The 20,864-nt window shown below is 35.3% G+C and overlaps 3 protein-coding genes across 5 annotated transcripts in view; 1 reads left to right on the forward strand and 2 right to left on the reverse strand.

Annotated features, from left to right (window-relative positions):
• LOC113237277 (protein artichoke) overlaps nt 1-8,326 on the forward strand; it is a 17,657-nt gene extending 9,331 nt beyond the window's left edge. The window contains exons 1-4 of one of the 3 annotated variants that reach the window (XM_026473677.1): nt 306-393; nt 3,773-3,984; nt 4,053-6,676; nt 6,757-8,326. In XM_026473677.1, coding sequence (XP_026329462.1) covers nt 3,842-3,984; nt 4,053-6,676; nt 6,757-8,267 — 4,278 coding nt within the window. In that variant the 5' untranslated portion in view covers nt 306-393; nt 3,773-3,841 and the 3' untranslated portion in view covers nt 8,268-8,326. Of the gene's footprint in view, nt 1-305; nt 524-3,772; nt 3,985-4,052; nt 6,677-6,756 lie in introns of those variants that run through there. The other 2 variants (XM_026473669.1, XM_026473683.1) reach the window with 2 other exon arrangements.
• Nucleotides 8,327-8,365: 39 nt separating this feature from the next.
• On the reverse strand, nt 8,366-9,061 carry LOC113237307 (inosine triphosphate pyrophosphatase-like). Its single transcript, XM_026473708.1, has one exon. It carries the CDS (start codon nt 8,989-8,991, stop codon nt 8,392-8,394), a length of 600 nt encoding a protein of 199 aa, XP_026329493.1. The 5' UTR covers nt 8,992-9,061; the 3' UTR covers nt 8,366-8,391.
• A 6,698-nt stretch (nt 9,062-15,759) lies between these two features.
• LOC113233625 (inosine triphosphate pyrophosphatase-like) lies at nt 15,760-17,939 on the reverse strand. Its single transcript, XM_026468785.1, has 2 exons — nt 17,853-17,939; nt 15,760-16,402 (listed from the first exon to the last, which is right to left on the reverse strand). Exon 2 carries the CDS (start codon nt 16,366-16,368, stop codon nt 15,760-15,762), a length of 609 nt encoding a protein of 202 aa, XP_026324570.1. The 5' UTR covers nt 16,369-16,402; nt 17,853-17,939.
• Between the last annotated feature and the right edge of the window lie 2,925 nt (nt 17,940-20,864).

Genomic DNA, 20,864 nt, shown 5'->3' on the forward strand with positions numbered 1-20,864 from the left:
TATTTCAAGTGCAGAGACGCTAAGGATGTGGGTAGCAAGCAAGCAAGTATTACCTACTTACATTTTACTAGCGTTACTAAGTAATTGATTAATTGAGAAAGTTTATTAATGTAGTAGGTTATTTCATTATATTTTGAGACTTCTTAAGATCTCTGTCATACATTTCTCAATAGCGCAGAAAGGGGTAAATTCTACGAATTGTACCTATTTGCACATCTCCCTCGAGAGATCGGTGGGTTCTTGAGGCGGCACGCGCCACAATGGTGAAAGATAAGTTACTTGGTGCGCATCGAGCTGTGAACCGAAAGTCTGGTGTTTACATGCGAAATCGACTTCGCATCCCAGTCCGTGTTCGGCTGCCACCAGCCTCGCTTGTTCAGGATTGTGTTGAAGGTGAATTGGAATTACGTAATACAAACGCAAGACTTGTCCACTTGGAGATTACGTCACCTAATTATAAAGACGTTACCCTTTAATAAGATTAATCTATTGCATGTGAAGTGGTTACAGAACATATACTGATGTAGGTAAACATAAAAATGCATTTTTTTAAATTATAGTTTTCAAATATGAAGAGCTGAGTATTTCAAACGCAACTGTCACGAATATTAACGTTCCGTTTCAGAAAAGTGTGGTTGAATGATATCACTGATAATAAGTTATCAATGCGAATAACCACTTCCTATGAATGAGGGAATTCATGGTCTAGTGGACAAGATAAGATAATGTGAATAATTTGAAAGTTTTTGTCGTAATTTAAATATGATAAGCACTTTTTATTTTTTTGAGCTAGGCAGGTTTAGTTTTCACTGCTAATACTTATACAGAAACGTCTTGTACACTATGACATTATTCCTAATCATGGTAATTCAGCTAAACACCCCTAAGTCCTGAGTAAATTATAAGACATACTTTTCTACATATATGTATTATGTTTCCTTATTTAGATATTGAAGTTAGAATAGGTACTTACTTAGTAACCTATGTAGATACCCCTTTTTTATATTCCGAATGGAATTTAAGCAAGTTTCTTAATAGTTTTTTTGGTATATCAATTTAAAAAATATTTAAAAAAACTATCAAACCAACTCATTTACCAAAAACCCTTGTCAATCATCTCATCTTATTGCATGCGCCGGCGCATCACATTTGTATGTGGCATACCTTAACCTAATAAAACAAGAAGTCTTTGAAAAAATCTAGATTATGAGTATCGGTTACTGCTATAATGTCTAATGCCAAAAGGTAATATTATTAAACTAGGATAAATGGTGGCTTACATTCTTAATAGGTACGTGTACGCATATTTACTAAAAACACTAGTCAAATTGTTATTTGTAATCACAACTTTCACCTTTACCTTACTTAAAATTCAGTTTTAATTTTTCACAGTCAGTAAATTCGTTACTCAACATCTTAATGTTCTTATTTTTACTTTTGTAGTTTCAAATGAGTACTAGAACATATGTGACATATGCGATAGCGTTCTCCCACAATATAATAATTATGTATATATTCTACGTTAAGTAGATCAAATAAATATAATATACAATGCATGTGATTGTTCAAAATTCTAAATTATGTACCTACTTTACTTATTAGACGTGCACTACATACAAAAGAAGGAAAGTATTATATATTAAAGATATATAAGTAGATATACATGTAACACATTACCACAGTAGGTACCTGCACATGGCCCTCACTGATATTATAAGAATCTTTTTATGAAATATACCAGTATAATAATATATCACCTTGGAAAACCTAAACACCGTTTTCACAGAAAAATTTTCGTACTTCAGCTATGGGACATAACCATTTTTTATGATTAGGTATAATAGCAAAAGTCAAGGGATATACAATCACGTTATTGTACGGATATTTTATGAAGATATTACATAAATACCTGCACAGAAAACTTATAATCTTATAGTAGGTGATAAATAGGACGTATATGGGCTGGTATAGTATAGAGCAGCACAATAAAAAATGCAACGTTAAGAGAAACGCACTCAGCTCAGGAAACCACTTAATTTAAAGTTTCTTGCCTGATGTAGCGCTCTGATAATAATAAACAAACATAGATGATTGTCTAATGTAAGTGCCTACCTGCGCCTTCGACCCGAGACCATATGTTACGGGATGACAGTGAGCGACAGTTAGAGATAAGTGTGTAACTGTAACATAATGGTAACTCGTCTCGTTGACTGCTTTCGGTCACAACTATTTGCTTTATGTACTTATAAGTGAAATATAGGACGTTAGGCAATTTATACGTACAGGTTCAAGAGCACGTCAAACTTGCCACATAAGACTTAAATTCAACTCTACGCCGCTTAGGATTAGAACCAAGAATTTCAGTAGCAGTAGAGCTTGTGAAAGAGTTTATCCAGAATAGTACTGCCACTTTGCCTATTTCTGCCGTCAAATAGTAATTTCAACATTATTGTGTTCCGGTTTTGAAGGGTAAGGGTGCTGGTGAAATTACAGGCACGTGGGACTTTTCAACTTATGCCTCATGGGCGCAGTGGCAGTGCCGCTCAGATCTTAAAGCTCTGAGTGGCACTGCAACTGTTATTGATAAGCGTGTAGCTTACCATCATGCGCACTTGTTCGTCCCGTCATTTAATATTATAAAAAAAACACAGAAATCTAAATAAATCTGATCTTTACCATACCTACCTAGTTATCAGCTATCATTACGTAAGAAAAACGGTGTAAAGTAGTCATAACATCTTAACAAATAATATTCTTTTTACTTTCCAAACATTTCATGTAGAAGCGATGATAGAATTAAACAATTAATTTATTCGAAAAAAAAAGATATTTGTGGCTCAAATTGTTGTTTCATGAACACTGTCATATATCAAAATATGCCTTTTTGATTTGTTGCAACTCTGTACCACGGCAAAAAATGACAATTTCAGACGAAATAACAGTCTTATTAAGTACCTTAAGATATTTTTATTGCTGAAACACATTCTCCAAAGCAAACTCTTTAGGCCTGCATTATCTTTTCGATAGTTAATGTCCACTTCTCGAATTTACCGCTTCCTAAAATTACATACCTATTCCTAATGCATTTTCTTCTAAAGGGTAGGAAGTCGAATACGGAATCTGGCGTAATAACAGAAATAATCTATTTTTTGTGGTTAATGAAAATCCCTACAATATTACTAGTTTCGAATAGGTCGTCATACCACACGGTGACCTACATTTCTCAAACCTAAAAACCTTCAAATTGAACGAGATTGCGCAACCTCTAAAACAATGACGCAAAAAACGTTATACGTAGTTCCACAAATCGCCAATAAGAAACAATAGCCAGTGAGTGAAAGTGCAACTTAATCACCGGACCGTTGTACCTGGACTATTGTTCCTCCATTTTCATTGTTTTCAATAGTGGAGGTCCTTGACGCAACCGGATTACTATTAGAATAGAGTTTCCACTGTCTATTACTAATTTTGCGACACTGTGTCAGCTGGATATCGTGCTTCCTTTTTACAAAAAAAAGGTATAGTCCTCTGTTAGACCGATTTGACTGCCTCCGTGGCCGAACGGTTACCATGCTGAATGGCCACGCAGAGGCCCCGGGTTCGATTCCCGGGCCGGGAGAAATATTTGTATGGCCTACATTTATTTCACTCGTGAGTTTGGGTGTAATTTGTGGTTGTCTACCTATGTGTGTGCCCATGGCACCCGCGATACAGAGTTTCCCTAGTGCGAAGCTATGAGTGTGTGCGTTATGTATTTATTAATTTATTACAGGTACATCAAAGTGCATGGTAATCTTTAGACTGAGTATGCTACAATGACTGTCTCCGAAGACTCAGAGGAATGGATTTCAAAAGACAAAAGGCGCTACTATGGCTCATTTATGTAATATTTCCTGTGGTGTTAGGACAGCATGCAGAATGTCCTATACCAGAAACAATACTTCCCTGTATATGCACCAATCGAAACGAAGATATACAAATATGGTATGCACAAATAAAGCACACTATTAACTTATTTCAAAACTGGCTGACTGTACTTGGTATTTTTTCAGGTGCACACACAGCGACTTGCCGCAAGTATTAAAGGGTATCCAGAAAATTGGAGATTACCTCAGGAAACCCATAGATGAACTGATTATTGAAAATAACTATCTGCCGTCGCTTCCCGGAAAAATATTCCAAAATGTGAAGATAATGAGACTAATGCTTCGGCATAATGGCCTGGAAAGAGTTTCTGCTGCTTGGCTTGAAACGCAAGAAATGAACCTGGTTGAAATATTCATAGTCGAAAATGAGTTGAGAAACCTTCCAACCGAAAGTTTGGCAAAATTAAAGAATCTGCAAGCTTTAACCATAGAGTCTCACAATCTGAAAAGAATACCAGTATTAATGAATTTGCCAAAGCTAAGATATATCAATATTCAATCTTCAAGTCTGATCGCCATAAATGAACACACATTTGAAAATTTACCAAGCCTGGAAAGGCTGTACGTGCGTGGCAGTCCAAATCTTAGGGTATTAAAAGAAAACGCATTGTTTAATTTACCGAAACTTCGTAAACTTGAAATCACAAATTGTGGCGTAAATCTCATACACATGAGGACGTTTGCTTTACTTCCTTCTTTGTTAGAGCTTTCTCTCAGTCATAATAAAATATCAGATGCAACTATGGTGGGAAGAGCCACAAGAGACTTGCCCAAATTGTCACTATTAAATCTAAACAATAACTTAATTGACAAACTCAGCGAAGGAGCTTTCGTTGACCAACCGATGCTCGAAAAAGTGTATCTATACAGCAATGATATCAATATAATTCACCATGGAGCATTTCACAGAGTACCCAACTTAAAAGTAGTAGATTTAAATTATAACAAAATAAGCCAAATACACCCTGAATCATTCATGCAGCAATCAGGTAGTGGAGTTGAGGAATTGAGTCTCATCGGTAATCAGATAATGCACATTTCTGAATTCAGAGCACTGTTAGATGCCTTACCTCGGTTAAAGTATTTGGATATGAGCGACAACCTACTCCAAGAAATACCCAGAGGTGCATTAAGGGGTCACCCGAATTTAGAGAGATTGCATTTGAATAAAAACAATATTAAATTCATTCAAGCAGACGCATTCAAGGCCATGCCTGCTTTAAGGGAGTTGCATCTAAGTAATAATTCACTGACAGATATGATGGAAGGTCCATTTTGGAATTTACCAGCTTTGAAGGGCTTAGATCTGTCTAATAATTTCTTCCAGCGCTTACAACCTAAGCTATTGTTTAACCTACCAGCTTTAAGAAGAATTAACTTTAGCAATAATCATTTAACGGTCATAGATCCACTTACCTTTATGGAGACTCCATTATTGGAATTTGTAAACATCTCTGGGAATGCTCTTGTTTCTATTCATCCGGCTACATTCAGAAACTTGCCAAATTTATACGAAATGGACGCCAGTACTAACAGATTGGTAGAATTTGTACCAGGACTGCCACGTGGCTTGGAAAAACTTTATTTGCAACGAAATCAAATTACAAATCTACCAATTCCTCCTTCACCGGATTTAGATTTACCTTCGTTGCGAACTCTCGACATTTCTAATAATGGGATTCAAAAGGTTCCAATTGGATCCATGAAAACTCTACACAACTTGCGTCGTCTCTATATGAAACGTAATGGCTTAAGACAAATTGATACTACAACATTCGCAGATTTAGGACGTCTAGAAATGCTCGATATAAGTGATAATCAAATCATTTCAATACATCCCAAGAGTTTTAACAAACTTGAACGCTTAAAGCAAGTGAATTTACATGGAAACACAATAGAAAACTTTGATTTTATTTCAATTAAAGATAATGTGGCTTTGTCTACGTTAGATTTTAGTAAAAATAAACTAAAGAGCATCACACCAAATATTGTGAACAAAGCATTGGATGTTGAAATTTTCAACATATCATCCAACAATCTAAATGAATTACCCGTAACGTTAAACATGTTGCCAAAATTAAAGATACTAGACGCCAGTTTTAATCGTATTAAACATTTTGACGGCAATGCAATAAATAACGTGCATTCTTTAAAGGAGATAAAAATGCCGCACAATAAGTTGCTCGAACTGCGAACAGGAAGTTTCAAAGAATTAAGAGATCTAGAAACAATTGACTTGGACAATAATCAGATCGAAATTATACACCCTAGAGCGATAGAAAACCTTCCTAATCTTGTTTCTGTATATTTGAGCAGAAATCACATTATTGATATACCAGATCGTGTGTTTTCAAATCTTCCAAAGTTGAGAATATTAGAGCTACAAGGCAATCGTTTGCAGTATATATCAATACGGGCTTTTGAGAACCTACCCTTGGTCCAATATTTGAATGTTAGTAACAATCAGTTAAGCAATATCGACCATTCTGGCCTGCGTCAGTTGTCATCTTTAGAAGTTTTAGATTTGAGTTTCAACAAACTCACACAGATAACAAAAGCGTCATTTGAGTATATGGAGTGGCTTGTAGAGTTAAATCTAGATAATAATCAGCTATGCCACATTGGAGGTCAACCATTTGACTCAATGCCCAGACTAAAAGTACTTTCAATGCGGCATAACAAGTTGACTTCAGTGTCAGAAACAACTTTTACCAAATTAAGGAATAACATAGCTATACTAGACATCGATGGTGAGTTACGTTTACAATAGACGTTTTAATTACGCGAAATTGCCAACCTTCTCTATCTTACTCTGTAATTCTTCTTTCAGGTAATCCGCTGATATGTAACTGTAGGATGATGTGGTTTAAATCGTGGTTAGCAGAGTCGTCATCAATTGGACCAAAATGTTCTGATGGAACTTACGTGAAAGGCATGCCGTTTACAAGAGAAGATTGCTTCAATGCCCCTATAAGCAATGAAGACATAAAATCCTGTGTAACACACGAAAATGAAGCACTGCTACCTAATTTAGGGCCAGCGCAAGTATTCTCGTCCTTGGAGAAAATCAAGGACTATTCGACGCAAATAAAGAATAATTATCACATTAATAAGATCAATAACATCAACAGACCCTCACCAGAAGAGTCTGAATATTTCTATGATGATTATGTCGACTATCCCATTAACGATACTGTGATTGATGGGCTGAAAAATGAAGTTGACCTAATTCAAAATTCTAATAAAACGCAGATTACAGTAACTGTAAAACCTGTTATATCAGTGGCCATGAAAAATACGAGCAAGAATACTGCTATAAATAACGCACCCAGCAGTGGCTTTACCTTTTTTGGGATGCCTTTACCTGCCATTGATATGGGAAAAATACTAAACACCGGTCGCAAGGTAGATTGGCCTCCTACTGGTAAAAATGGCAATAAATATCAGTCTGAACCGCCAAAATTCGAAACAGGCGGATTCTCACCTATGCTTCCAACAACAGCAAGTGGTTTTAAACCTATTCCCAATCCTGCAGTCAATGTTACGCATGCACTCACAATGAGTCAAGGTGGCGGTAACTACAGCATCAAAGGGGGCGCGGGAGAAAGTATTGCAGTAGTTTCTACTAAACCACCTGTGAAAACAGTCCAAAGCAATGTAACTCATCAGAAAATGAAAAGCGAAATACATGAGCTCCAAGCGTATGTTGATGATGACAATAGCACACATGTTGCATACAATAGGACTAAAAATGTGGAGGAACAAAAAACTGATCCAAATAAAATGCAAAAATACAACATGATGGAATCTAATTTGACCATAACACAAGTGACAGAAAAAGATGGGATTCTTATTACAACAGATACAAGTCACGACATGTCACTACAGGCATGGATGGAGTCAAGCACAATGTCATATTCATCAACTCCAGTGACTTCCAAGCCTCCAATAAAAAAGCATGTGAATGAGAATCAACCGACAGCATTGTCGGCTGTTTTAATACCAAATAATGATGAACTTGCTAAAAGAAATTATTCAAGGCCGGCTACAATAACAAAAGTGAACATGCCGTTTGTGGAACATCATGATCTAAGAGACAGCTATTCACCTGTAATAAACAGAGAAGCAAAGACCAGGTTCAATGAGCATAGCAATATAGGGAACACAAAAACAAGACAGGCAGATGACAAGGATTGGTATTATAAGAACTATAATAATTCCAATTTAGAACCCTATGTTGCACCTGGGGTGCACACTTCTAACAGTAATATGATTTCATACAAAAATCCTGTAATACTTGTAGCAGTGCATACTATGTTACTGGTTTCTAAATTGATATAAGGACATAGATTATAGAGACTATTTGCAAACAATAACACTGTATTGTTTAAAAATTATAATGAGATTGTGTGATGATTACTAATAAAATTATAATGTAACAACAATGTAACTTTTATTTACACTTTTAGAGGGAAGATTCTTTACTAAAATGTATCCTTACTTTATCTAGAGCCTTAAATCTATGAGATATTTTGTTTTTCTCCTCACTAGGCAACTCGGCATATGTTTTAACATAACCATTTGGTTCAAACACACAGTCCCAACCAAAGCCTCTTGATCCCCTTGGTGCCACAATTGTTCCTTGCGTTTTTCCTTGGAATACAGTCACACTATAGTTTTCGGTACCACCAGGGCAATAGGCAAAAGTGCATACTGCCTCCGCAGACTTGTCTTCCCATCCAGTAAGTAATTTAACCAGACCTTCAGGCTGTAGTTTATCCAAGAACCATTTTATGTAGGGTCCTGGCAACCCATTCAGCGCGTTAAAGCACAAAGAAGTGTCTTCAATAAGCACAGGCTTCTTCAGTCTCCGCGCAGCCTCTTGACACTTTCGAATTGAAATTTCATCGATCTCGCCTTGAAGTTCTGGCAAGTCTAATTTATGGCTCACTAATTCAAACGGAAAATCAGTGCCCAATATTGCTTTCACTTCTTCTAACTTCTTGGCATTGCCGGTGACAAAAGTTATGGTTCTTTTCGCCATTTCTGTTAACCGTTGCTTCATTCGACAGAAAACAGAAAGTATGTATGTATTGACGTAGATTTTCTTGCTTTAGTTTCGTATGTCCATACTAATGCTCACGACCATTTAGTTCCACGATCGTAATTACAATGATAAGTTATTAGGTTAATAATTAAAATCAAAGAGAATTTAAGCACTACGTTCATTAAAATATGTGTTGATAAAAATCTACAAAAAAAAAACATATTTAATTCATTTTTTTTTCTTCTTAGGCAAAGGTTTTACACCATACAGCCACGTCTTGGTACATTATTCTTTTTTTGGTACATGAAGTTGAATTATGTTTCTGTAAATATGGCCGCCACAAAGAGGATAGGCAATTTGAGGCGGCGTGGTTGGATTGACTCGAGATTCCTTAGAACGGGCCGATACGGGTATTTTAGTTCGAGATTCGTATAATTTCGCGTTTTAATCTTCGATTAAGGCACTATCCTATTCCACTTTAAATTAGATTTCACAAAATAACTGAAAGTCAAAATAAAAACGACACTTTTCGCTCCAAAAGGTCCAGAGCACGTCCAGAGCGAATGGTATTTAATTCAATCAACTTCAAATAGTCGTTTTTTTAAAATTCTTTCGACTGGTTTATGAATTATAACTGTAATAGTAGTAATCTGTATTCTTTCCGTTAACGAAAAGGCAAAGGCTCAACACCATACAGCCAAATCTTGGTCACTTTTATATTTTATGGCAACAGAGTATTTTTGCCAACAATCAGGATTTTAAGGAAAAAAAAAATAGGAATATTCACAAAATTTAATAAAAGGGCTCGAGTTGCTAATTATTATTACAAACATAATAAAGTATGTATATACAATATTATAATTATTAATACAGAGATATTCATTCTTAGCATACTATATCAACTAAACCACAAAGCGAACCAGCGGACCTCACGAATTTTTTCTGTGCTTGTGGTCGTGTCTTTGTGTTTGGTTTTTAGTCGTAGCGCCATCTATGAGAAATCTGTGAAAGTTTTATCACCCACTTAGATACCTTTACAACTACCAGTCCTGGCGAGAGATGTCGCTATTCACTGTATTTTAAATTTTTATTGAATTGGTATTCAATTATTTTTTTGTCAAATTACTCCACTAGTTTGTTATAATTATTAATACAAAGATTGAACACTCAGAAAAAATTCCTTCGATATAGCCGGATTCGAATCGACGTCTTCTAGCATACCGTGCCAGACGCTATACCAACTAAGCCACAGAACGAAATTTTTTCTGAGTGTTCATTCATTGTATTAATAATTATAACAAACTAATGCAGTAATTTCACAAAAAATAATTGAATATCAATTCAATAAAAATTTATATACTAATTAATCATATTTTAATATAAATAACAAGTGTAAAGGAAAATAAAACATTATATATACCAGAAGGTATACATGGATATGATAGTAAATAGGACAAATGGGTAGGAATTGGAACTTTAAGGGAATTTAGGAAAGTAGAACGATCGTATCAGGGGCAGGAAAGAAATAAGTGATAGAGGACTCCTGTACCGTTGCCACATGCTCACTGGTCGTTGTTGAAAGTGAAATAATTTTTATATCATAGATAAGAAAATAACACTTGAAATCGTTACCTATATTGATTAAACTTTAGTGCTCACTCGTAAGCAGTGTTGCCTGACATTCGTGAAATTAATTCACCAATTTATGTATGTTAAGTAGCCGATATTCGCCCAAGCCATAAAATCCCTAAAAATCAAGAAAACCAATTTTACAATTCTGTTTGCTGCCGGACCTTGAGGAATTGGGGAAATAAGATAGCTCATATTCCCCACACGTCGAAATACCAAACCTCCAAATGAGTGATTTTACAACTCCATTCCCCACAAACTCTCCAATAAAATTTGTAATTCCGCAAACATTTTAAGTAGTCTAAAATCGCCTTTTCCTATTTCAAACATAGCCTAAACATCGCCGAGTCGTCGACACTTTTTTAGTCGCCGCGGGACCCGTCAAAGTATCCTAAATGGCGAAAAATCGCCTAATCTGGCAACAGTACTCGTAAGATCCCCTGAGAAGAATGAGCAAATATCTCTGGGGTTGCTCTTTGTAAATATACATTTGAATACATTTGTCATTTACAATATTTATTCTTAAACTATTCCTTTATTATTTTTCCGGATTTAAATCGCGTATATTTGTTTTTTCAAACAAACCGACGTTTCGGGCCCTTTACAGTAAACCTGTAAAGGTCCGGTTCGGGTCCGGTTCCGGTTAAATCCGGAAAAATAGTTTCATTTCCTATGTGTCAACAATCGCGAAAACCTAAGAACTCGATATATTTCTTTATTTTTTTCCATCCTCCAATATTTATTTCAAATATTTTATATCGAGAATACCTGCAAGAGCTAACGGGCCACTACCACAGATTTTTGTCATCCAAGTACGTAAAATTGTATAATATAACCTTTGGAATAAAATTTTTGTTTCACTATAGTTTTAATCTAAAACTAATATCACCCGGAATCTTATCAAAGAAACGTATATACATTATTGCCCCATAAATGAATTTATGACTTTGTGAAGACGACTGTCAAGAACAGCTAGTTTACTTTTATTCCTCGTATTAATGTTGTCTGTCACTAGTTTTCATAAAAGAATTACCTAGTGTACAAGACAATAATTACTTATGTAATCTAGCCAGGTGGGCAAGAGTGTACACAGTTGAGTATAGATCATAACTGTTAGTAATAGACGGCTCAGAACTGTTGGCGGTGTGATTAATCCATGAAAGAATTATCTGTAGAAGAGGAACGGACTGTAAATGTGAAAGAGTTGTAAGCTAATATTACGCCACACTTCAGACGGGCATATGTTTGCGGAAAGAGATACACAAAAAGACATCCACCCATTCTTTTCTTTTTGTGGAATTTTATACCTTAATCTCTTTTTGACGATACAATACCGGACAAGTTTTGTTTATAGCATAATGACACCCTGAACACATCACACACAATGCACAGTTTTCCCTCAACATTACAGTTTTCGCCTCTATGTTCGTAAGCACACTTATACGATAGCACTTAGGACGATAGCGACTTAGAAGTTTTTTATGACCATATCGGCAATAATAGAATATTGGATATCTATCTAGTTGGACAAGTATACAGTTCTGCTGCCATAGCACTAATAGCATATGCAGTATTCATTTATGACGCACTTGGCCATCGAATTGTAAAGGCTTCCAAACAGTCGACCCATTCACCGATGATCATTTACACCGAAATTTTTGGAAAAACTACAATATAAATAATGGTCATTTGAAAATGGCATTAGAAAGAGAAAAAAGGGATCCGGCAAAGAAATGTGATGTATTAATTTAATGGCTTGATATACGTATAAGGCAATCGTTATTATTACACGACATTTTAATTTTTATTAGCGATGAGCCGAATCGAGATTTTAACAAATACGAATAGTCGACCGAATGTTCGGTAAAAAGTCTACTAAATCGAATATTACACCTAAATTCGGCAGGATTTTAATGTCGAGGGTGTGAACATCCACCATGTCAAATAATTTTAGATAATTTTAGATAAGTACTTATTATTTTCCAAGAAATTTGATTTGTCTTTTTTCAACGACTGATTTATTTTAAACCTTACTAAAATAAATTAGCACTTTATGGTCAATACCACTTTTATTCCTTCAATTCTCTTGAACGTAATAGAATAGAAATATCCATATTAAAGTAACTTCGTACAATATTTCGTGGGCTGTATTTAGCAAGATAAATCAACGATAAATATCTATGTATAAAATAAATTAATTACTTTTTAATAAAAGTTATATGACAAGTTACAGTTACCGAATATACACTTGCCGAACGTGCCGAATGTACGCTAATACATAGATATCGTTGCCGAATACCGAATAATAATAATAATGAAATGAATATTCGGCCCAACTACTAGATAAATAGGTGAGTGTACATAGAAGAGTCGTAGGATGATACTAATAAACCTTAGAATAATAACGCATAGAAACCTAGCCCGCACACGTTAAGTGAGGCAAATGTAGGACGCCCTATGGGCTTACACGAGCGAGCGGGCTGTCAGTGCTCAAGGTCAAGTTGCACCGCGAGGAGCTCAAAAATTTTTGCTAAAAATGACGAATTGTGCGGTAATTGGGCTTAAAAATAGATCAGACAAATATAAAATAGACACTAACACCACATCCCACAAGGAAATAACGCGTTTCAACTTGTATTTTTATTATTATAGACGTTTTCGAGGAGTTTTAGAGTGCTTATTACGAATGTAGCATTAATTTCTGAATCCAAGATGGTTGACAACAAATTTCAAAAATGTGTTTTTGGTAAACCATAAGGGAATGGCATGTATATCTGAATACAAGATGGAGGACAAGACTTCTAATTCTTCTTCTTCTAATTCTTTGCCATCTCGGATTTAGAAATATGTGCTATATTCGGAATCAGCAGCCCCTAATACCTTGAAAACGACACCCAACTTGCCATTATTCGAAAAATCGTGCCCGCCATCTTGGATTTAGAAATTAGTGCCATGTTCTTAATGAGCACCCCCAAATACCTCGAAAACGACACCCAACTTGCTATTATTTGAAAAGTCATGTCTGCCATCTTGGATTTAGATATAAGTGCTATATTCCTAATGAGCACCCCCAAATACCTCGAAAACGATCCCCAACTTGCCATTATATGAAAATCGTGCCCGCCATCTTGGATTTAGAAATGAGTGCCATATTCGTAATGAGCACCCTCGAATACCTCGAAAATGATACCCATATTGCATTTATTTCAAAAGTCGTGTCCGCCATCTTGGATTTAGAAATAAATGCCATATTCGTAATGAGCACCTCGAATACCTCGAAAACGATTCACATATTGCATTTATTTGAAAAGACGTGTCCGCCATCTTGGATTTAGAAATGAGAAAAGTCCTGTCCGCCTTCGTGTATTCAGATATAAATGCCATTTCTATAAGGATTACAAAAAAAAATTTTTTAAAATTCCTGTCACTTGACGTTGTCGATCAACAGTAACGATCGACAAAATGGAGCATATCAGTAGGCACCTGATCGACAAAATCGAGCAAATTTGTAAGCACCTCTAACTTAACGATGAGTTAAGCAAGATACAATTTCCCCACTTTTGAGGGAAATGTTATTCCATGGCATCATTATTTGTATATTTGTGTGCGTGCCGACGAGCGTAAATACAAGTTGCTTACGCTTACATGAATTTGATTTTTGCCTCACTTGTGACAGTTCGTTTTTTATGAAACTATCATTCTATGCGTTATTATTTTAAGTAATAAACGATAAATGGAGGTGGGAAGTACACATGGGACTGGGTGAGATTTTATAAAAGTAAGAAGCGATTTAATGTAATGCAATTAATTAGATAGATGTATGTGTGTGTGCGTGTGTGTGTGTGAGAGAGAGAGAGAGAGAGAGATAGAGAGAGAGAGAGGGAGCGAGAGAGAGAGGGAGAGAGAGAGAGAGAGATCCAATAGTACGACGAAACGACGTGACCTAATCCCGACCATTAATCCCTAATACGAGCAAAATTTTCTAGCATATAGATATCATTGTATACGAGTAGCATCATTGAAAAGTTTGACGCCCGTATTCGTTATCTAAAATACTGGGACAAGATATGTCCCAGAAAAAGGGAGTGATAATGGTTACATGTAGCAACAAATAGGGTATTTCTTCGAGCGGGCGAAAGAGGGTACACAGATACGCGTGTTCATAAAGTCCGCGTGGTCCGCGGCTAGTCAATCCGTGAACACGTGTTGTAAGTATTTTTTTTTTAATAATTTATTTCTGGCCATGGAAACAAAGTCTTTCAACCGAAAACATAAAAATAAGTTTTTCTGTAAATATGGCCGCCACAAAGAGGATAGGCAATTTGAGGCGGCGTGCTTGGATTGACTCGGGATTCCTTAGAACGGGATACGGGTATTTTAGTTCGAGATTCGTACAATTTCGCGTTTTAATCTTCGATTAAGGCACAATAGCACTATCCTATTCCACTTTAAACTAGATTTCACAAAATAATTGAAAGTCAAAAACGACACTTTTCCCTCCAAAAGGTCCAGAGCGAATCCTGTTGTAAGTAATGTTCTCTGGTGTGACCATTTACAAATAATATCGGAAAAATAATTGGAAGTCATACCGTGGTAAGAAACGTAGTATAGCTAGTGATAATCATTTAGTAAAAAAACGCGAGTTTTGAAACATATTACTACATAAATAGACATCGTAGACTTTTGTGTTTTTCTGTCTCAGCACCCTAATATAATCAGATGAATTGATTCTGAAATCGATATCCTGATATAACAACCAAATATCCTATTTTATTCAGTGTTTACATCAAATTTTCGTGTTTTTAGCCTTTGTAGTTCGATTGCACGTTTATATCACTGACATCTTTCTCTAAATAGATTTTAAAAATGTTGTCATTTAAACCGAAAAATTTTTAAAATATCCCCACTTCCCGATATGCCTACTGACACTGTAGTTGAGCATAAGCATCCACAAATTTCTATCTCTAATCAAATGAAATCTAAGAATTTACCTTTCGATACACTCAGCGGTGCAAATTATATCAACATAACATGTTAGATCGCTTTATAATTTAGCACAAATTATCGAGCTAAATTACAGATTACGTCATATTAATGACAAAAAATAAAAAATGAGTACATTGTGTGAAGATAATTATATATAAATTACTATAACAATCAAAGATCCATTTGGGAAAAACGTGCTTTTAACTTCATCAAAGCTTTAAATCTTTGAGATATTCTATTTTTTTCTTCTATTTCAAGCTCAGCATAAGTTTTATTGTATCCGTTAGGTTGAAAAACGCAGTCCCAGCAAGTTTCCCAACCGTGATAATTTTGGACTTTAGGATTAACAATCGTCCCTTGAGTTCTTCCTTGAAATATTTCTACTTTTGAATCTTCGCAGTCACCTTTACAAAATCCAAACGTTGAGATTGCTTCAGCCGACTTGTCGTCCCATCCTGCAAGAAGCCTTACGAGACCTTCGGGTTGCAATTTTTTTATGAACCATTTAATATAGGGACCCGGGAGACCTTCCAATGCATTGAAACATAAAGATGTATCTTCTACGAGAACTGGTAACCTTAGTCGCCGAGCAGCTTCCTGGCACTTTTTTACTATAATGTCTTCTATTTCACCTTGAAGTTCGGGCAAGTCCAAATTGTAACTAACTATTTCTACTGGCGAATTAGGACCGAGTATGGCTTGGACTTCTTTTAGCTTCATCTTATTACCAGTGACGAAAGTCAATTTTGGCTTGAGTGTTTTTGTAAAATATACATACATTAGGTTTACGTACGTAATAAAACGTAAGTCACGTCTTAAAGATGAGTAATGAAGCATCAGAAAACAGTGAGAGGAGCAAGATGCTCTCTAAACAAAGTTGCTCTATTTAAGGGTTACCTGTCAAAAGCTAGAAACATAATGTACAGAATTTTTGTTTCTCCGAATACCATTGACTTACAGAATACCTTTAGATTTTTATTGAATACATTTTGTTTCATTTGTCCGAAAACACGTTACGGTTTTTTTATTACACCATTGAACAGTGAAACATTAAATCACTGTTTTGACATATTGACATGTTATTCTTTTCCCGATTTTTATTTTCCCAACTAATCGTTTGACCAATGTATATAATTGAATATTTTTATTTTGTAAAAAAACGATATCCATGATACATTTTTGTTATATTATTTCTTACAGCTTCCCTCTCTCGGCTCGTGCGGCTTTTTCATATACTAACCTAACCTAAACCTACAGGAGGGGGTCGTACCGACTGGGTAATCCAAATTCGGCTCTGGCACTCGCCGGTCGCTACCGCAACACGCTCGCTACGCTCGCTCGGCTCGTGCGGCCTTTTCATATTCTAACCTAACCTAAACCCACAGGCGGGTTCCGACCTAGCTAGGAAATTCAAACAAACTCGGTTCTGGTACTCTCCTCGATTCAGGTATAAGTTATTTATTGAATACTCAAGACCAGTTTTTAAATTACATTTCAGATAACAGCAAAAACATAGCACAATGGTATGACGAAAATTTAACTTACGTAAAGTGAAACTTGCTGTGCACCAGCAAAGTATAGTCCAGAATTTTGGAGCTGTACGGTAAAATTGTATGGCGGTGCAATTTTATCTAAGAATAATAATTTTGTCGAAACGAATTTTCATCAATCTAAATTATATGGAAAACAGACAGTATAACAAACATGATTAGATCAAACAAACTTCTGCCCAAAGAATACGTTTAGGTAATAACTATTCTAATAATAGGTTTTCGGACAAACGATATATCTGCTGTAAGATTATTCTGTGTTGCAAATTTATACCAAAACTGTCATCGCACTAATGAAAAAAAGTCGAACCGTTTTCGGAGTAATGAAATGAGTTTGTGATAGGTTACCCTATTTAGGAACAAACTAAATCTTTTCCAGTATTACTTATGATGTTCGGTATTTAATATTATTTGAAATAAGGATGATTTGGCGTATATGTATTTTAGACAAATTTACTCTATTTTGTCCCGTGCCGCTAGTGATATTATATCTCTGCGATCACATAGAAACCAAATTGTAAATGTAGCGCGAGGAATGCGCACAGATAGGTATGTAGAGGTGCAGTGTCTTGCTGATCGGATTCAACGTTGACTATCTCATGTACGTGTTAATGGTAAACTATACAAGGGTTGAACTGAAGTAAAGCCGAATTAAGCAAGCAGACCATACTCAGCTACATTGCAGTTCTGCCTAAAGACATATCAAAATCTAACCTTTTAAATTGTGAATTAAGTGCACCTTGCTCCAATCACATGCTTCTATTACCTTTTTTGAATCGTATTCAATTCTTTTGGAATGAAGAAAAAGCATGGGTAATAAAGTAAATTTAGATGAAGTATGAAATAATCCCATCCCCAACTGTAATTGCAAACAGTACGTAAATATCTAGTGCTAAAAACCTTAGACTATGGAAACCAAAGGACATGTTATATTGACATATATAAATCAGACATTATATGTGTATGACGCATTTAGACGGTGAAAACATAAACATTTTATTGTCTTTGTTTAACTACTGCGTGCCATCGTAAGCCAAAAGAGATAGCACTATATTGATTTATGTCAAACACGGGAATCGAAAATACGTAACGTTATCTTAAATGCCAACTGTCCTCATTTTACCATTTTTGGAGTACCCTTTGACATCCGTATCCGGTTGTCAAAGGGAAGTACATCAAATGTCAAAATCAATGTTTGGCCAAATGTTTTAGTGAATTATCCGCATGAATTGTAATGAAATGTACAAAAATATAGACAGTGAGAACAAGTTATTATTGATAAAAATGCGTCACTGCAGCATTAAGAGGTGCGGCAGTAGAAAAAGCGGAAATCAACCGAATGTTACATTACACATGTGTCATTTTTCGGCCTTTAAAATATAAATAAACGAAACTATAATAAAATTTCATTAAACTTTTATTGATCATACTTTGATTATAGTAAACTATACAAACTACAAACAGAAAAATCAGTTTCAACATTCAAGCTATACATTTAAATGTCGATATTGACTTAAGATTATAGTTATGGCTTAGAATAATAACGCATAGAATGATAGTTTCATAAAAAACGAACTGTCACAAGTGAGGCAAAAATCAAATTCATGTAAGCGTAAGCAACTTGTATTTACGCTCGTCGGCACGCACACAAATATACAAATAATGATGCCATGGAATAACATTTCCCTCAAAAGTGGGGAAATTGTATCTTGCTTAACTCATCGTTAAGTTAGAGGTGCCTATAGATTTGCTCGATTTTGTCAATCGTTACTGTTGATCGACAACGTCAAGTGACAGGAATTTTCAAAAATTTTTTTTTGATAATCCTTATGGAAATGGCATTTATATCTGAATACACGAAGGCGGACACGACTTTTCTCATTTCTAAATCCAAGATGGCGGACACGTCTTTTCGAATAAATGCAATATGTGAATCGTTTTCGAGGTATTCGAGGTGCTCATCACGAATATGGCATTTATTTCTAAATCCAAGATGGCGAGCACGATTTTTCATATAATGGCAAGTTGGGGATCGTTTTCGAGGTATTTGGGGGTGCTCATTAGGAATATACCACTTATTTCTAAATAAAAAAAGATGGCGGACATGACTTTTCAAATAATAGCAAGTTGGGTGTCGTTTTCGAGGTATTTGGGGGTGCTCATTAAGAACATGGCACTAATTTCTAAATCCAAGATGGCGTGCACGATTTTTCGAATAATGGCAAGTTGGGTGTCGTTTTTAAGGTATTAGGGGCTGCTCATTCCGAATATAGCATATGTGCTATATTCGGAATATATTTAGAAATATGTTTCTAAATCCAAGATGGCAAAGAATTAGAAGAAGAAAAATTAGAAGTCTTGTCCTCTATCTTGTATTCAGATATGCATGCCATTTTCTTATGGTTTACCAAAAATACATTTTTGAAAATTGTTGTCAACCATCTTGGATTTAGAAATTAATGCTACATTCGTACTAAGCACTCCAAAACTCCTCGAAAACGTCTATAATTCTCAATCGTTACTGTCGATCGACAATGTCGAGCAAATCTGTAGGCACCTTATTAAATACTACCCAATTCTTATTTAACTCATATATGAACTAAAACCTACAAGCGAGTTTAAGTGCGACTATCGAATTTGAATATATAAATAGCATGATATTATCTGTGCGTATGTTTACATGAAAAGTACACGATAACAATTAAGAACCTGAACCTGAAAGTTATTTTATTTTAAGTTATTTATACACGAGTTTGGAGACCTGACGATGACTTTTTAGACAGTGTTAGTTTCCTGAAATAATTTTAGTTAAGAACTGTTGAGTCTGGGCAAGACAATTTTTTTAAATGAGTGTATTTTTCACATGAAACTAATGAAGGCAAATACTAAATATATTTCGTAAAAATAGCTAACGTAAATTCTCTACAATGTTGTTGCGGCGGTGTACATTTGTAGAAATTTTGCAACTGTCGCGATATTGCCTATTCTCAAAAAAATACGTAATATAATTATTTTGAAACAGAATAGCAAAATGGGGAAAAAAAACCCGTTACTTTGCAACATTTTCGTATCTTGTTGCAACGAAATTAATTTTCTGTTTTAGTGAATATTTACATAAAAGTACAAGTTGAAACGCGTTACTTCCTTGTGGGATGTGGTGTTAGTGTCTATTTTATATTTGTCTGATCTATTTTTAAACCCAATTACATTTCGTCATTTTTAGCAAAAATTTTTGAGCTGCTCGCGGTGCAACTTGACCTTGAGCACTGACAGCCCGCTCGCTCGTGTAAGCCCATAGGGCGTCCTACAATTTGCCTCACTTAGCGTGTGCGGGCTAGGTTTCTATGCGTTATTATTCTAAGGGTTATGGTATGTACAACACTAAAGAAATCCGCCATTTGTGTGGTAGAATTTTGGTTTAGGTAGGTACGTTTATTCCGTAGATAGGCCAACTCCTTTCCTTTATTTTATCTATCCTCTAAGCCCGCCATTATTTTTTTATAAAAATATTAATGAGAAATATATAATAGTTATAATTATTATTACAAAGATCGAACACTCAGAAAAACTTCCTTCGATCCGGTCGGTCCGTTTTTTGTGAGTGTTCGATCTTTGTATTAATAATTATAACAAACTAGTGGAGTAATTTCACAAAAAATCAATGAATATCAATTCAATAAAAATTTAATTAATACAGTGAATAGCGACATCTCTCGCCAGGACTGG

Source organism: Hyposmocoma kahamanoa, unplaced genomic scaffold (genome assembly GCF_003589595.1).
Source record: "Hyposmocoma kahamanoa isolate Upper Pololo Valley unplaced genomic scaffold, ASM358959v1 102, whole genome shotgun sequence".
In the NCBI taxonomy this organism is placed as follows: Eukaryota; Metazoa; Arthropoda; class Insecta; order Lepidoptera; family Cosmopterigidae; genus Hyposmocoma; species Hyposmocoma kahamanoa.